Source organism: Oncorhynchus nerka, linkage group LG13, assembly GCF_034236695.1.
Source record: "Oncorhynchus nerka isolate Pitt River linkage group LG13, Oner_Uvic_2.0, whole genome shotgun sequence".
NCBI classification, from domain to species: Eukaryota; Metazoa; Chordata; class Actinopteri; order Salmoniformes; family Salmonidae; genus Oncorhynchus; species Oncorhynchus nerka.
Genome location: NC_088408.1, coordinates 100300489 through 100319688, shown reverse-complemented (window position 1 = coordinate 100319688; position 19200 = coordinate 100300489). Strand labels below are relative to the sequence as shown.

Here is a 19200-nt window from a genome sequence, read left to right as displayed (position 1 = left end):
GTACCTGTCCGTCCCCCAGCACCCAGTAGAGTCCCTGTCCGTCCCCATCACCCAGTAGAGTCCCTGTCCGTCCCCCAGCACCCAGTAGAGTCCCTGTCCGTCCCCCAGCACCCAGTAGAGTCCCTGTCCGTCCCCCAGCACCCAGTAGAGTCCCTGTCCGTCCCCCATCACCCAGTAGAGTCCCTGTCCGTGACTAATGTAACCCAGACTAACACCATGGGTTACATTAGTCAGCCTGTTAGACATGCTAACACCATGGGTTACATTAGTCAGCCTGTTAGACATGCTAACACCATGGGTTACATTAGTCAACCTGTTAGACATGCTAACACCATGGGTTACATTAGTCAGCCTGTTAGACATGCTAACACCATGGGTTACATTAGTCAACCTGTTAGACATGCTAACACCATGGGTTACATTAGTCAACCTGTTAGACATGCTAACACCATGGGTTACATTAGTCAACTGGTTAGACATGCTAACACCATGGGTAACATTAGTCAACTGGTTAGACATGCTAACACCATGGGTTACATTAGTCAACCTGTTAGACATGCTAACACCATGGGTTACATTAGTCAACTGGTTAGACATGCTAACACCATGGGTAACATTAGTCAACTGGTTAGACATGCTAACACCATGGGTTACATTAGTCAGCCTGTTAGACATGCTAACACCATGGGTTACATTAGTCAGCCTGTTAGACATGCTAACACCATGGGTTACATTAGTCAACTGGTTAGACATGCTAACACCATGGGTTACATTAGCTGGCCTACATTAGTTTGTTTTCAGACAAATGTGTTCAACTTATTTGAAGTTTATCCAATGACCAGTGCATTTAGGAAGATAGCTAAATTAGGCCTAGTGAAATGTAGTTAGCTAGCTCACTGGCCAGGCAGTAGCCACTACTAGCCAACTAATCGTTGATGACCTATTCTTTGATAGATTTGGGTTAACTTGCTCATATCAAGCAACAGAGTTTGTGTCGTGGGCTCATTTTATGAATGATCGGACAGTGAACCTTAAATTGATTGGTGGGGTCGCTGGCGAGGCTTTTCATGAATGAATTAATTCGGCTGAAGCTGAGATTCCCAAGTCGTTTGGTGCTTACTGCTCCAGACGGCTCAGCAGCTCATCTGTGTGACGTCACACACCCAAGAAGACTTCATCAATCACAGACATACCTCATGAATATTAATGACTTTGCCCACGGCTATTCTACAAAATAAATGTTCACGTCATGTTCCCCCTCCATCTCCCCATCCTCCTGTCCATCCTTCTGTCTCCCATTCCTCCCTGTCCTCCCATCCCATATCCCCATGTACCTCGCCTCCACTCGTCCGCCCCTCCACCTGTCCTTCCGTCCTCCGCTCCACCCGTCCTCCCGTCCTCCCCTCCACCCGTCCACCCCCCCCTCTCCACCCGTCCTCCCGTCCTCCCCTCCACCCGTCCCCCTCCACCTGTCCTCCCGTCCTCCCCTCCACCCCCTCCACCCCACCCGTCCCCTCCTCCCGTCCTCCACCGTTCACCCTCCCCTCCACCCGTCCTCCCGTCCTCCCCTCCACCCGTCCGCCCCTCCACCCGTCCTCCCCTCCACCCGTCCGCCCCTCCACCCGTCCCCCTCCAACCGTCCGCCCCCCCACCCGTCCTCCCCTCCACCCGTCCGCCCCTCTCCACCCGTCCTCCCCTCCACCCGTCCGCCCCTCCACCCGTCCCCCCTCCACCCGTCCCCCCCTCCACCCGCCCGCCTCCACCCGTCCTCCCCTCCACCCGTCCTCCCCTCCACCCGCCCGCCCCTCCACCCGTCCTCCCCTCCACCCGTCCTCCCCTCCACCCGTCCGCCCCTCCACCCGTCCCCCCTCCACCCGTCCCGCCCCTCCACCCGTCCGCCCCTCCACCCGTCCCCCTCCCACCCGTCCTCCCCTCCACCCGTCCGCCCCTCCACCCGTCCCCCTCCACCGTCCTCCCCTCCACCCGTCCGCCCCTCCACCCGTCCCCCCCTCCACCCGTCCGCCCCTCCACCCGTCCCCCCTCCACCCGTCCCCCTCCACCCGTCCGCCCCTCCACCCGTCCTCCCCTCCACCCGTCCTCCCCTCCACCCGTCCCCTACTCCACCCGTCCGCCCCTCCACCCGTCCCCCTCCACCCGTCCTCCCCTCCACCCGTCCGCCCCCCCTCCACGCGTTCAACCCCTCCACCCGTCCACCTGCCCTCCCGTCCTCCCCTCCACCTGTCCTCCCGTCCTCCCCTCCACCCGTCCTCCCCTCCACCCGTCCCCCCTCCACCTGTCCTCCCCTGCGTCCTCCCCTCCACCCGTCCTCCCGTCCTCCCCTCCACCCGTCCTCCACCCGTCCTCCCCGCTCCACCCGTCCTCCCCTCCACCCGTCCTCCCGTCCTCCCCTCCACCCTTCCTCCCCTCCACCTGTCCTCCCGTCCTCCCCTCCACCCGTCCTCCCCTCCACCCGTCCGCCCCTCCACCCGTCCTCCCGTCCTCCCCTCCCACCCGTCCTCCCGTCCTCCCCTCCACCCGTCCTCCCTCCCCTCCGTCCTCCCCTCTCCACCCGTCCTCCCCTCCACCCGTCCGCCCCTCCACCCGTCCCCCCTCCAACCGTCCGCCTCCCACCGTCCTCCCGTCCTCCCCCGTCCACCCGTCCTCCCGTCCTCCCCTCCACCCGTCCCCCTCCACCCGTCCCCCTCCACCCGTCCTCCCGTCCTCCCCTCCACCCGTCCTCCCCCGTCCTCCCCTCCACCCGTCCTCCCCTCCACCCGTCCCCCTCCACCCGTCCTCCCGTCCTCCCCTCCACCCGTCCCCCTCCACCCGTCCTCCCCTCCACCCGTCCTCCCGTCCTCCCCTCCACCCGTCCTCCCCTCCACCCGTCCTCCCCTCCACCCGTCCGCCCCTCCCCGTTCACCCGTCCTCCCGTCCTCCCCTCCACCCGTCCTCCCGTCCTCCCCTCCACCCGTCCTCCCCCTCCACCCGTCTGCCCCTCCACCCGTCCTCCCCTCCACCCGTCCGCCCCTCCACCCGTCCCGCCCTCCACCCGTCCGCCCCTCCACCCGTCCTCCCGTCCTCCCCGCCACCCGTCCTCCCGTCCTCCCCTCCACCCCCCGTCCCCCTCCACCCGTCCCCCCCCCTCCATCCGTCCCCCCTCCTCCCCCTCCACCCGTCCCCCCTCCACCCGTCCTCCCCCTCCCCTCCAGCCCCCCTCCACCCGTCCCCCTCCACCCGTCCTCCCCTCCACCCCTCCCCTCCTCCCCCTCCACCCGTCCTCCCCTCCACCCGTCCTCCCCTCCACCCGTCCTCCCCTCCACCCGTCCCCCTCCCACCCGTCCTCCCTCCACCCTCCCCCCACCCCGTCCCCCTCCACCCCCTCCTCCCCTCCTCCCGTCCTCCCCTCCACCCGTCCTCCCCTCCACCCGTCCTACCCTCCACCCGTCCCCCTCCACCCGTCCCCCTCCACCCGTCCTCCCGTCCTCCCCTCCACCCGTCCCCCTCCACCGTCCTCCCCTCCACCCGTCCTCCCCTCCACCCCCCCCTCCACCCGTCCTCCCCTCCACCCGTCCTCCCGTCCTCCCCTCCTCCGTCCTCCCCTCCACCCGTCCCCCCTCCACCCGTCCCCCACTCCACCCGTCCTCCCGTCCTCCCCTCCACCCGTCCCCCTCCACCCGTCCTCCCGTCCTCCCCCCTCCACCCGTCCTCCCCTCCACCCGTCTGCCCCTCCACCCGTCCTCCCGTCCTCCCCTCCACCCGTCTGCCCCTCCACCCGTCCTCCCCTCCACCTGTCCGCCCCCTCCACCCGTCCCCCCTCCAACCGTCCGCCCCTCCACCCGTCCTCCCGTCCTCCCGCCACCCGTCCTCCCGTCCTCCCCTCCACCCGTCCTCCCCTCCACCCGTCCCCCTCCACCCGTCCCCCCTCCACCCGTCCGCACCTCCACCCGTCCGCACCTCCACCCGTCCCCCCTCCACCCGTCCTCCCCTCCACCCGTCCTCCCCTCCACCCGTCCCCCTCCACCCCGTCCTCCCCTCCACCCGTCCCCCTCCACCCGTCCTCCCCTCCACCCGTCCTCCCCTCCACCCGTCCTCCCCTCCACCCGTCCCCCCTCCACCCGTCCTCCCCTCCACCCGTCCCCCTCCACCCGTCCTCCCCTCCACCCGTCCCCCCTCCACCTGTCCTCCTGTCATTCCCACTGTCTGTCTCCTGTCCTTCCCACTTGACTGTCCCCGACCCCTTACTCTCCCCGTTTCTCCTGCACCCTTGAGAGGTCTCGTCCTTCGCCCTGTCCATCTCCGTGTCCTTCCCACTTGACTGTCCACCTTGTCTATCCCCCACATCTCCCTGCCCCCCCCGTGCCCCTCTAGCCACCCATTCCTCCTTTAGAAGACCACCTGCAGTAGAGATCCTTGGAGATATGGAGTGGTCCTTTCTCTGACATTAGTCTAATGTTGAGTGGCTGTGTGATGGCAGGTTGACAGGATTCATTCAGGGTCTGGGACTTATTGAAGTAGGACATGGTGGCAGGGCTTTCATGCTTTTCACAATGTTCTTTATGGAAATAGGAGTTTTGGGGATTGAAAGAGTATGTACGATTCTCGTACATACAGTGGGGCAAAAAAGTATTTAGTCAGCCACCAACTGTGCATGTTCTCCCACTTAAAAAGATGAGAGAGGCCTCATAGGTACACTTCAACTATGACAGACAAAATGAAAAAAAAATCACATTGTAGGATTTTTTATGAATTTATTTGCAAATTATGGTGGAAAATAAGTATAAGCAAAGCCACCACACCAAGACACCACTAAACAATACATGAAATGCACTCTAACGGTGACCAAAAGGGATTAATGGCAACAAACTGTTAGGCTCTACATAAAGCAGAACCTCTGTTTCAGCACCATGGAGTGAAACCTTATCACTGCTACACCTGGCTATCACTGTTACACCTGGCTATCACTGCTACACCTGGCTATCACTGTTAGACCTGGTTACTACTGTTACACCTGGCTATCACTGTTACACCTGGCTACCACTGTTACACCTGGCTACCACTGTTACACCTGGTTACTACTGTTACACCTGGCTATCACTGTTACACCTGGCTATCACTGCTACACCTGGCTATCACTGTTACACCTGGCTATCACTGTTAGACCTGGTTACTACTGTTACACCTGGCTATCACTGCTACACCTGGCTATCACTGTTAGACCTGGTTACTACTGTTACACCTGGCTATCACTGTTACACCTGGCTACCACTGTTACACCTGGCTATCACTGTTACACCTGGTTACTACTGTTACACCTGGCTATCACTGTTACACCTGGTTACTACTGTTACACATGGTTACTACTGTTACACCTGGCTATCACTGCTACACCTGGCTATCACTGTTAGACCTGGTTACTACTGTTACACCTGGCTATCACTGTTACACCTGGTTACTACTGTTACACCTGGCTATCACTGTTACACCTGGTTACTACTGTTACACATGGCTATCACTGTTACACCTGGTTACTACTGTTACACCTGGCTATCACTGTTACACCTGGTTACTACTGTTACACCTGGCTACCACTGTTACACCTGGCTACCACTGTTACACCTGGCTACCACTGTTACCACTGTTACACCTGGCTTGTAAGTCGCTCTGGATAAGAGCGTCTGCTAAATGACTTAAATGTAATGTAAATGTACCACTGTTACACCTGGCTACCACTGTTACACCTGGTTACTACTGATACACCTGGCTACCACTGTTACACCTGGCTACCACTGTTACACCTGGCTACCACTGTTACACCTGGCTACCACTGTTACACCTGGTTACTACTGATACACCTGGCTACCACTGTTACACCTGGCTATCACTGTTACACCTGGTTACTACTGTTACACCTGGCTACCACTGTTACACCTGGCTACCACTGTTACACCTGGCTACCACTGCTACACCTGGCTACCACTGTTACACCTGGCTATCACTGTTACACCTGGTTACTACTGTTACACCTGGCTACCACTGTTACACCTGGTTACTACTGATACACCTGGCTATCACTGCTACACCTGGTTACTACTGTTACACCTGGCTACCACTGTTACACCTGGCTACCACTGCTACACCTGGCTACCACTGTTACACCTGGCTACCACTGTTACACCTGGCTACCACTGTTACACCTGGTTACTACTGATACACCTGGCTATCACTGTTACACCTGGTTACTACTGTTACACCTGGCTACCACTGATACACCTGGCTATCACTGTTACACCTGGCTACCACTGTTACACCTAGCTATCACTGTTACACCTGGCTACCACTGCTACACCTGGCTACCACTGTTACACCTGGCTACCACTGCTACACCTGGGGACCACTGCTACACCTGGCTACCACTGTTACACCTGGCTACCACTGTTACACCTGGCTACCACTGTTACACCTGGCTACCACTGTTACACCTGGCTACCACTGTTACACCTGGCTACCACTGTTACACCTGGCTACCACTGTTACACCTGGCTATCACTGTTACACCTGGCTACCACTGTTACACCTGGCTACCAGCGGAGCCTCGCCTGGCAGTGAAACACTTCATTCAGCCTCATGTACCGTCTTCATTCTTTACACCATAGCTGATACGGCTGACCAGCTACAATAATTATGATTTCCTCTGACTCCTTTTTTATTTATTTGTGTAAGTCGACAAGAACTGCATTCTCTGTCAACAATAACGATTGTCGACGTGACCTTTGAACCATACGCAAACACTGTTACGTTTCCGTTTGTTGCTATAGCAATGCTAATCTTTTGGAACAGTCTGCAGGTGTTTTCTGCAGTTACATGTGCTGGTGTCATTCAGGCATTTTACATTATTGATTGCGGACCTCTATGTAGAAAGAGAATTGCTTTTATCAAATATGTTTATTTTGGTATTGTGTGCTAAATTACTTTGTTTTATATACGTATATGTGTACGTTTTATCAAGTTGTTTTAATTGTAATGTACACAGGGCTCTCTAGTAAAAAATAGATTATACATCTCAATTTCACTTCCTGCTTAAATAAAAGGTTAAATTAACATAAATTAACATAATTAACACTAAGATCTAAGCAAAAGCAAATGATAAATGCTAAAAGATTTCCAATTCCTGTCACAGAGATGTTTTCTCTTCAGTGATTTTCCTGTGTTGTTCTGAAGACAGTTTCTCAGTACAAACTATAATCAGAACAAGTATACCTGCCAAGGTACACACACACACATACACGCACGCACGCACGCGCACGCACACACACACACACACACACACACACACACACACACACACACACACACACACACACACTCACTCACTCACACACACACACAGAGAGAGAGACACAGACACACAGACACACAGACACACACACTCTCTCTTTCTCTCTCTAAGCTCGGAGAGCACTCAGCTGAACATAGGAGCATTAGGTCTGGGAGAGAGAAGTGATGGTAAACACACAAAGGCAGTTTGACGCTGTCCTCCTCTCTCTGCTAAGGACCCCTCTGGGAGGTAAACAGACTGTCCTCCTCTCTCTGCTAAGGACCCCTCTGGGAGGTAAACAGACTGTCCTCCTCTCTCTGCTAAGGACCCCTCTGGGAGGTAAACAGACTGTTCTCTCTCTCCTAAGGACCCCTCTGGGAGGTAAACAGACTGTTCTCTCTCTGCTAAGGACCCCCTCTGTGAGGTAAACAGACTGTCCTCCTTCTCCTCTCTCTGCTAAGGACCCCCTCTGGGAGGTAAACAGACTGTTCTCCTCTCTCTGCTAAGGACCCCCTCTGGGAGGTAAACAGTGTTCTCCTTCTCCTCTCTCTGCTAAGGACCCCCTCTGGGAGGTAAACAGACTGTTCTCCTCTCTCTGCTAAGGACCCCCTCTGTGAGGTAAACAGACTGTCCTCCTCTCTCTGCTAAGGACCCCCTCTGGGAGGTAAACAGACTGTTCTCTCTCTGCTAAGGACCCCTCTGGGAGGTAAACAGACTGTTCTTTCTCTGCTAAGGACCCCTCTGGGAGGTAAACAGACTGTTCTCTCTCTCCTAAGGACCCCTCTGGGAGGTAAACAGACTGTTCTCTCTCTGCTAAGGACCCCCTCTGGGAGGTAAACAGACTGTCCTCCTCTCTCTGCTAAGGACCCCCTCTGGGAGGTAAACAGACTGTTCTCCTCTCTCTGCTAAGGACCCCTCTGGGAGGTAAACAGACTGTTCTCCTTCTCCTCTCTCTGCTAAGGACCCCCTCTGTGAGGTAAACAGACTGTTCTCCTTCTCCTCTCTCTGCTAAGGACCCCTCTGTGAGGTAAACAGACTGTCCTCCTCTCTCTGCTAAGGACCCCCTCTGGGAGGTAAACAGACTGTCCTCCTCTCTCTGCTAAGGACCCCTCTGGGAGGTAAACAGACTGTTCTCTCTCTGCTAAGGACCCCTCTGGGAGGTAAACAGACTGTTCTCTCTCTGCTAAGGACCCCTCTGGGAGGTAAACAGACTGTTCTCTCTCTGCTAAGGACCCCTCTGGGAGGTAAACAGACTGTTCTCTCTCTGCTAAGGACCCCCTCTGGGAGGTAAACAGACTGTTCTCCTCTCTCTGCTAAGGACCCCCTCTGTGAGGTAAACAGACTGTCCTCCTCTCTCTGCTAAGGACCCCTCTGGGAGGTAAACAGACTGTTCTCTCTCTGCTAAGGACCCCTCTGGGAGGTAAACAGACTGTTCTCTCTCTGCTAAGGACCCCCTCTGGGAGGTAAACAGTGTTCTCCTTCTCCTCTCTCTGCTAAGGACCCCCTCTGGGAGGTAAACAGTGTTCTCCTTCTCCTCTCTCTGCTAAGGACCCCCTCTGGGAGGTAAACAGTGTTCTCATTCTCCTCTCTCTGCTAAGGACCCCTCTGGGAGGTAAACAGTGATCTCCTTCTCCTCTCTCTGCTAAGGACCCCCTCTGGGAGGTAAACAGACTGTTCTCCTCTCTCTGCTAAGGACCCCCTCTGGGAGGTAAACAGTGATCTCCTTCTCCTCTCTCTGCTAAGGACCCCTCTGGGAGGTAAACAGACTGTTCTCTCTCTCCTAAGGACCCCCTCTGGGAGGTAAACAGTGATCTCCTTCTCCTCTCTCTGCTAAGGACCCCTCTGGGAGGTAAACAGACTGTCCTCCTCTCTCTGCTAAGGACCCCCTCTGGGAGGTAAACAGACTGTTCTCCTCTCTCTGCTAAGGACCCCTCTGGGAGGTAAACAGACTGTCCTCCTCTCTCTGCTAAGGACCCCCTCTGTGAGGTAAACAGACTGTCCTCCTCTCTCTGCTAAGGACCCCTCTGGGAGGTAAACAGACTGTTCTCTCTCTGCTAAGGACCCCTCTGGGAGGTAAACAGACTGTTCTCTCTCTGCTAAGGACCCCTCTGGGAGGTAAACAGACTGTTCTCCTCTCTCTGCTAAGGACCCCCTCTGTGAGGTAAACAGACTGTCCTCCTTCTCCTCTCTCTGCTAAGGACCCCCTCTGGGAGGTAAACAGACTGTTCTCCTTCTCCTCTCTCTGCTAAGGACCCCCTCTGGGAGGTAAACAGACTGTTCTCCTTCTCCTCTCTCTGCTAAGGACCCCTCTGGGAGGTAAACAGACTGTTCTCCTCTCTCTGCTAAGGACCCCCTCTGGGAGGTAAACAGTGTTCTCCTTCTCCTCTCTCTGCTAAGGACCCCCTCTGGGAGGTAAACAGACTGTTCTCTCTCTGCTAAGGACCCCCTCTGTGAGGTAAACAGTGTTCTCCTTCTCCTCTCTCTGCTAAGGACCCCCTCTGGGAGGTAAACAGACTGTCCTCCTCTCTCTGCTAAGGACCCCCTCTGGGAGGTAAACAGACTGTTCTCCTCTCTCTGCTAAGGACCCCTCTGGGAGGTAAACAGACTGTTCTCTCTCTGCTAAGGACCCCTCTGGGAGGTAAACAGACTGTTCTCTCTCTCCTAAGGACCCCTCTGGGAGGTAAACAGACTGTTCTCTCTCTGCTAAGGACCCCCTCTGGGAGGTAAACAGTGTTCTCCTTCTCCTCTCTCTGCTAAGGACCCCCTCTGTGAGGTAAACAGTGCTTCTCCTTCTCCTCTCTCTGCTAAGGACCCCTCTGGGAGGTAATCAGACTGTTCTCTCTCTGCTAAGGACCCCCTCTGGGAGGTAAACAGAATGTCCTCCTCTCTCTGCTAAGGACCCCCTCTGTGAGGTAAACAGACCTATGTAGGTTGTCTGAGCTGTGGCATCTGACACACACACACACACACACACACACACACACACACACACACACACACACACACACACACACACGCAAGTTTAATGTCCACTTTGTCAAGTTGTATATATCTCTTTGTCTCTATATGAACTGCTGAATGTTTACAGAGTGATGCTGTATATATCTCTATATGAACTGCTGAATGTTTACAGAATGATGCTGTATATATCTCTATATGAACTGCTGAATGTTTACAGAGTGATGCTGTGTATATCTCTATATGAACTGCTGAATGTTTACAGAGTGATGCTGTATATATCTCTATATGAACTGCTGAATGTTTACAGAGTGATGCTGTATATATCTCTATATGAACTGCTGAATGTTTACAGAGTGATGCTGTATATATCTCTATATGAACTGCTGAATGTTTACAGAGTGATGCTGTATATATCTCTATATGAACTGCTGAATGTTTACAGAGTGATGCTGTATATATCTCTATATGAACTGCTGAATGTTTACAGAGTGATGCTGTATTTATCTCTATATGAACTGCTGAATGTTTACAGAGTGATGCTGTATATATCTCTATATGAACTGCTGAATGTTTACAGAGTGATGCTGTATATATCTCTATATGAACTGCTGAATGTTTACAGAGTGATGCTGTATATATCTCTATATGAACTGCTGAATGTTTACAGAGTGATGTGTGTGAGTTGTCTTGGCCTTAAAAAATATTCCCTGAGGGTTTGTGGTCGGGCTGAATTATTAAATACTATCAAAGTATTGGAGCAGAAAGACATCTTTAACATTTGAATTGGTTTATTTCCAAAATGCTGTATCCCCACCGGCAACAAATATCATCAGAAATGTTAGCTTATTGGTACTTGACTATTCTTAGGTTTTTAATTCATATATTTTAAGATGTGCGTTAAGATTTGTTTGCCTTAGGAAAGTATACAGACCTCTTGAATTTTTTTACACAATTTGTTACGTTACAGCCTTATTCTAAAATTGATCAAAATAAAACAATTTCCACAGAAATCTACACAAAATACCCCAATAATGACAAAGCAAAAACAGTTTTTTTTAGAAATGTTTGCTAAATGTATTAAAAAACAAACATAAACACCTTATTTGCATAAGTATTCAGACCCTTTGCTGTGAGACCCGAAAATGAGCTCAGGTGCATCCTGTTTCCATTGATCATCCTTGAGATGTTTCTACAACTTGGAGTCCACCTGTGGTGAATTCAATTAATTGGACATGATTTGGAAAGACACACACCTGTTTATATAAGGTCCCACAGATGACAGTGCATGTTAGAGCAAAAACCAAGCCATGAGGTCGGAGGAACCGTCCGTAGAGCTCCAAGACAGCATTGTGTCGAAGGCAAAGATCTGAGGAAGGGTACCAAAACATTTCTGCAGCATTTAAGGTCCCCAAGAACACAGTGGCATCCATCATTATTAAATGGAAGAAGAAGAAGAAGTTTGGAACCACCAAGACTCTTCCTAGAGCTGGCCGTCTGGCCAAACTGAGCAATCAGGGGAGAAGGGCCTTGGTCAGGGAGGTGACCAAGAACCCGATGGTCACTCTGAGAGAGCTCCAGAGTTCCTCTGTGGAGATGAGAGAAACTTCCAGAAGGACAACCATCCATGTAGCATTCCACCAATTAGGCCTTTATGGTAGATTGGCCAGACTGAAGCCACTCCTCAGTAAAAGGCACATGACAGCCTGCTTGTAGTTTGCCAAAAGGCCCCTAATGACTCTCAGACCATGAGGAACAAAATTCTCTGATCTGATGAAACCAAGATTAAACACTTTAGCCTGAATGTCAAGCGTCACATCTGGAGGAAACAAAGTACCATCCCTACAATGAAGCATGGTGGTGGCAGCATCACCACGCTGTGAGGATGTTTTAGTCAGGATCGAGACAAAGCTGAGAGAGAGAGATCCTTAATGAAATCCTGCTCCAGAGCACTCAGGACCTCAGACTGGGGTGAAGGTTCAACTTCCAACAGGACCACGACCCTAAACACACGGCCAAGACAACACAGGAGTGGCTTGTGTGTCCTTGGGTGGTCCAGTCAGAGCCCGGACTTGAACCCGATTGAACATCCCTGGAGAGACCTGAAAATGTATGTGCAGCAATGCTCCCCATCCAACCTAACAGAGCTTGAGAGGAACTGCAGAGAAGAACGGGAGAAACTCCCCAAATGCAGGTGTGCCAAGCTTGTAGCGTCATACCCAAGAAGACTTGAGGCTGTAATCACTATCAAAGGTGCTACAACAAAAGTACTGAGTAAAAGGGTCTGAATACTTATGTGAATAAAATATTTATATTTTATATATTTAATTTGGAATAAATTAGCAAAAAATGTAAGACACGTTTTTAAATGTTTTATTGTGGGGTATTGTGTGTGGATTGATGAGGAAGAAAAACTATTTAATCAATTTTAGAATAAATATTTTAAAGGACTAAAATGTTTTTTACATTCAGGTCAAATCAAATCAAATCAAATCAAATTGTATTTGTCACATACACATGGTTAGCAGATGTTAATGCGAGTGTAGCGAAATGCTTGTGCTTCTAGTTCCGACAATGCAGTGATAACCAACAAGTAATCTAACTAACAATTCCAAAACTACTGTCTTATACACAGTGTAAGGGGATAAGGAATATGTACATAAGGATATATGAATGAGTGATGGTACAGAGCAGCATACAGTAGATGGTATCGAGTACAGTATATACATATGAGATGAGTATGTAGACAAAGTAAACAAAGTGGCATAGTTAAAGTGGCTAGTGACATAAGAATGCAGTCGATGATCTAGAGTACAGTATATACATATGCATATGAGATGAATAATGTAGGGTAAGTAACATTATATAAGGTAGCATTGTTTAAAGTGGCTAGTGATATATTTACATCATTTCCCATCAATTCCCATTATTAAAGTGGCTGGAGTTGGGTCAGTGTCAATGACAGTGTGTTGGCAGCAGCCACTCAATGTTAGTGGTGGCTGTTTAACAGTCTGATGGCCTTGAGATAGAAGCTGTTTTTCAGTCTCTCGGTCCCAACTTTGATGCACCTGTACTGACCTCGCCTTCTGGATGATAGCGGGGTGAACAGGCAGTGGTTCGGGTGGTTGATGTCCTTGATGATCTTTATGGCCTTCCTGTAACATCGGGTGGTGTAGGTGTCCTGGAGGGCAGGTAGTTTGCCCCCGGTGATGCGTTGTGCAGACCTCACTACCCTCTGGAGAGCCTTACGGTTGAGGGCGGAGCAGTTGCCGTACCAGGCGGTGATACAGCCCGCCAGGATGCTCTCGATTGTGCATCTGTAGAAGTTTGTGAGTGCTTTTGGTGACAAGCCGAATTTCTTCAGCCTCCTGAGGTTGAAGAGGCGCTGCTGCGCCTTCTTCACGACGCTGTCAATGTCAGTGGACCAATTCAGTTTGTCTGTGATGTGTATGCCGAGGAACTTAAAACTTGCTACCCTCTCCACTACTGATCCATCGATGTGGATAGGGGTGTTCCCTCTGCTGTTTCCTGAAGTCCACAATCATCTCCTTAGTTTTGTTGACGTTGAGTGTGAGGTTATTTTCCTGACACCACACTCCGAGGGCCCTCACCTCCTCCCTGTAGGCCGTCTCGTCGTTGTTGGTAATCAAGCCTACCACTGTTGTGTCGTCCGCAAACTTGATGATTGAGTTGGAGGCGTGCATGGCCACGCAGTCGTGGGTGAACAGGGAGTACAGGAGAGGGCTCAGAACGCACCCTTGTGGGGCCCCGTGTTGAGGAACAGCGGGGAGGAGATGTTGTTGCCTACCCTCACCACCTGGGGGCGGCCCGTCAGGAAGTCCAGAACCCAGTTGCACAGGGCGGGGTCGAGACCCAGGGTCTCGAGCTTGATGACGAGCTTGGAGGGTACTATGGTGTTGAATGCCGAGCTGTAGTCGATGAACAGCATTCTCACATAGGTATTCCTCTTGTCCAGGTGGGTTAGGGCAGTGTGCAGTGTGGTTGAGATTGCATCGTCTGTGGACCTATTTGGGCGGTAAGCAAATTGGAGTGGGTCTAGGGTGTCAGGTAGGGTGGAGGTGATATGGTCCTTGACTAGTCTCTCAAAGCACTTCATGATGACGGAAGTGAGTGCTACGGGCGGTAGTCGTTTAGCTCAGTTACCTTAGCTTTCTTGGGAACAGGAACAATGGTGGCCCTCTTGAAGCATGTGGGAACAGCAGACTGGTATAGGGATTGATTGAATATGTCCGTAAACACACTGGCCAGCTGGTCTGCGCATGCTCTGAGGGCGCGGCTGGGGATGCCGTCTGGGCCTGCAGCCTTGCGAGGGTTAACACGTTTAAATGTCTTACTCACCTCGGCTGCAGTGAAGGAGAGACCGCATGTTTTCGTTGCAGGCCGTGTCAGTGGCAATGTATTGTCCTCAAAGCGGGCAAAAAGTTATTTAGTCTGCCTGGGAGCAAGACATCCTGGTCCGTGACTGGGCTGGGTTTCTTCTTGTAGTCCGTGATTGACTGTAGACCCTGCCACATGCCTCTTGTGTCTGAGCCATTGAATTGAGATTCCACTTTGTCTCTGTACTGACGCTTAGCTTGTTTAATAGCCTTGCGGAGGGAATAGCTGCATTGTTTATATTCGGACATATTACCAGACACCTTGCCCTGATTAAAAGCAGTGGTTCGCGCTTTCAGTTTCACGCGAATGCTGCCATCAATCCACGGTTTCTGGTTTGGGAATGTTTTTATCGTTGCTATGGGAACGACATCTTCGACGCACGTTCTAATGAACTCGCACACCGAATCAGCGTATTCGTCAATATTTCCATCTGACGCAATACGAAACATGTCCCAGTCCACGTGATGGAAGCAGTCTTGGAGTGTGGAGTCAGCTTGGTCTGACCAGCGTTGGACAGACCTCAGCGTGGGAGCCTCTTGTTTTAGTTTCTGCCTGTAGGCAGGGATCAGCAAAATGGAGTCGTGGTCAGCTTTTCCGAAAGGGGGCGGGGCAGGGCCTTATATGCGTCGCGGAAGATAGAGTAACAATGATCCAAGGTTTTACCACCCTGGTTGCGCAATCGATATGCTGGTAAAATTTAGGGAGTCTTGTTTTCAGATTAGCTTTGTTAAAATCCCCAGCTACAATGAATGCAGCCTCCGGATAAATGGTTTCCAGTTTGCAAAGAGTTAAATAAAGTTCGTTCAGAGCCATCGATGTGTCTGCTTGGGGGGATATATACGGCTGTGATTATAATCGAGGAGAATTCTCTTGGAAGATAATGCGGTCTACATTTGATTGTGAGGAATTCTAAATCAGGTGAACAGAAGGATTTGAGTTCCTGTATGTTTCCTTCATCACACCATGTCTCGTTAGTCATGAGGCATACGCCCGCCACTCTTCTTACCAGAAAGATGTTTGTTTCTGTCGGCGCGATGCGTGGAGAAACCCGTTGGCTGCACCGCGTCGGATAGCGTCTTCCCAGTAAGCCATGTTTCTGTGAAGCAGAGAATGTTGCAGTCTCTGATGTCCCTCTGGAATGCTACCCTTGCTCGGATTTCGTCAACCTTGTTGTCAAGAGACTGGACATTGGCAAGAAGAATGCTGGGGAGTGGTGCGCGATGTGCCCTTTTTCGGAGTCTGACCAGAACACCGCCTCGTTTCCCTCTTTTTCGGAGTCGTTTCCTTGGGTCGCTGCATGCGATCCATTCCGTTGTCCTGTTTGTAAGGCAGAACACCGGATCCGCGTCGCGGAAAACATATTCTTGGTCGTACTGATGGTGAGTTGGCGCTGATCTTATATTCAGTAGTTCTTCTCGACTGTATGTAATGAAACCTAAGATGACCTGGGGTACTAATGTAAGAAATAACACGTAAAAAAACAAAAAACTGCATAGTTTCCTAGGAACGCGAAGCGAGGCGGCCATCTCAGTCGGCGCCGGTCTGATATTATTGTATTTAAAAAGAAGATAAAAAATAATATTGAGGTCCCAAATGTCTCATTTGTACATTTCTTCTACATTTAAAAGGTAATTATTGTTTCCATTTGACAGCGTATGTAGCAGTACTATACATTGTTCTGAGACGTGTGTACATCGCATTTAGCAACAACAAAAAACATGATTCTCTTGTCTCTCTGAAATTAAAACATCAAGTGATAGATCTAAAACAAATACAAATCTTCCAGTGAACAAAACCATTATTAGATATTGAAAGAAAACAACACCCCAATATCTTTCATAATTTCTTTACAACAATACAAGTTAATTTACCAAACATTTCCGAAAATGTAACTTAAATAGTGTTTTGGAATTAAACTCTTCATTTGCTATTTTTGACAAGTCGGGTTTTATATACATGAAAAATATGAATCTTCAAATCAACATGAATCCATGCTTTCATTCTAATTGTCTGCTTTCACTAGATATTGTATACAAAAAACAAAGCTTTTTCCCTTTTCCCATATAGTGTGTTTTATCAAGCAGACCTTAATGTTCCTTGGCTAAACACTAAGTACTGAAGTGACCCCACCCAACAGGTTCACACAGATGAAATTGGTGTAATGAAAGACGTGCTTTCAATGGGGACATCTTGTTCTTAGCTTTAAAACTCTGTAGAAACACAACACGATGAATTAAATATCGCAGGGACGTAAATTATTTGTTAGGAACAAGAAATAAGGTCATAAGAGACCTTCTTTCTGCACGGTTTCTCTCTTAGTAGCTGTGGTAAATGTCTACAGTAAGGTCCAAACCCGCTGGACAAACACATCATTTCAACAGTGAGGTCCCAAACCCTCTGGACAAACACATCATTTCAACAGTGAGGTCCCAAACCCTCTGGACAAACACATCATTTCAACAGTGAGGTCCCAAACCCTCTGGACAAACACATCATTTCAACAGTGAGGTCCCAAACCCTCTGGACAAACACATCATTTCAACAGTGAGGTCCCAAACCCTCTGGACAAACAGATCATTTCAACAGTGAGGTCCCAAACCCTCTGGACAAACAAGACATTTCAACAGTGAGGTCCCAAACCCTCTGGACAAACAAGACATTTCAACAGTGAGGTCCCAAACCCTCTGGACAAACAAGACATTTCAACAGTGAGGTCCCAAACCCTCTGGACAAACACATCATTTCAACAGTGAGGTCCCAAACCCTCTGGACAAACACATCATTTCAACAGTGAGGTCCCAAACCCTCTGGACAAACACATCATTTCAACAGTGAGGTCCCAAACCCTCTGGACAAACAAGACATTTCAACAGTGAGGTCCCAAACCCGCTGGACAAACACATAATTTCAACAGTGAGGTCCCAAACCCTCTGGACAAACACATCATTTCAACAGTGAGGTCCCAAACCCGCTGGACAAACAAGACATTTCAACAGTGAGGTCCCAAACCCTCTGGACAAACAAGACATTTCAACAGTGAGGTCCCAAACCCTCTGGACAAACCTGTCATTTCAACAGTGAGGTCCCAAACCCTCTGGACAAACACATCATTTCAACAGTGAGATCCCAAACCCTCTGGACAAACACATCATTTCAACAGTGAGGTCCCAAACCCTCTGGACAAACACATCATTTCAACAGTGAGGTCCCAAACCCGCTGGTCAAACCTGTCATTTCAACAGTGAGGTCCCAAACCCTCTGGACAAACACATCATTTCAACAGTGAGGTCCCAAACCCTCTGGACAAACACATCATTTCAACAGTGAGGTCCCAAACCCTCTGGACAAACACATCATTTCAACAGTGAGGTCCCAAACCCGCTGGACAAACACATCATTTCAACAGTGAGGTCCCAAACCCGCTGGACAAACACATCATTTCAACAGTGAGGTCCCAAACCCGCTGGTCAAACCTGTCATTTCAACAGTGAGGTCCCAAACCCTCTGGACAAACACATCATTTCAACAGTGAGGTCCCAAACCCGCTGGACAAACACATCATTTCAACAGTGAGATCCCAAACCCTCTGGACAAACACATCATTTCAACAGTGAGGTCCCAAACCCTCTGGACAAACACATCATTTCAACAGTGAGATCCCAAACCCTCTGGACAAACACATCATTTCAACAGTGAGGTCCCAAACCCGCTGGACAAACACATCATTTCAACAGTGAGGTCCCAAACCCTCTGGACAAACCTGTCATGTCAACAGGAAGGTCCCAAACCCTCTGGACAAACCTGTCATGTCAACAGGAAGGTCCCAAACCCTCTGGACAAACCTGTCATGTCAACAGGAAGGTCCCAAACCCTCTGGACAAACCTGTCATGTCAACAGGAAGGTCCCAAACCCTCTGGACAAACCTGTCATGTCAACAGGAAGGTCCCAAACCCTCTGGACAAACCTGTCATGTCAACAGGAAGGTCCCAAACCCTCTGGACAAACCTGTCATTTCAACAGGAAGGTCCCAAACCCTCTGGACAAACCTGTCATTTCAACAGGAAGGTCCCAAACCCTCTGGACAAACCTGTCATTTCAACAGGAAGGTCCCAAACCCGCTGGACAAACCTGTCATGTCAACAGGAAGGTCCCAAACCCTCTGGACAAACCTGTCATGTCAACAGGAAGGTCCCAAACCCTCTGGACAAACCTGTCATTTCAACAGGAAGGTCCCAAACCCTCTGGACAAACCTGTCATTTCAACATCTAGTTTTGATGTCAGTCAGTTAACGACTCGACGTGAGATCAAAAAAAGATTTCACCATGTCACTGGATTTATGTTAACAGTTGGTGACTTTTATATAAAAACAATGTCGTTTCAGCATCATCACATTTTTTGGTTGAAATGATGTGGAAACATCATTGATCCATCACTTTTTGCTCAGTGAGAGGCAAGGGGTAAAGTAATACAAAGGTATTACCACTCTCCTCCACCTCTCATTCTCCTCCTTCTCCTCCACCTCTCATT

At 50.5% G+C, this 19200-nt stretch overlaps 1 protein-coding gene across 1 annotated transcript in view; it reads left to right on the top strand.

The window, feature by feature from the left end:
• Positions 1-1328: 1328 nt before the first annotated feature.
• LOC115125840 (ISL LIM homeobox 1a) overlaps positions 1329-19200 on the top strand; it is a 34509-nt gene continuing 16637 nt past the window's right edge. The window contains exon 1 of the mRNA XM_065027022.1: positions 1329-2376. Coding sequence (XP_064883094.1) covers positions 1329-2376 — 1048 coding nt within the window. The remainder of the gene's footprint in view (positions 2377-19200) is intronic.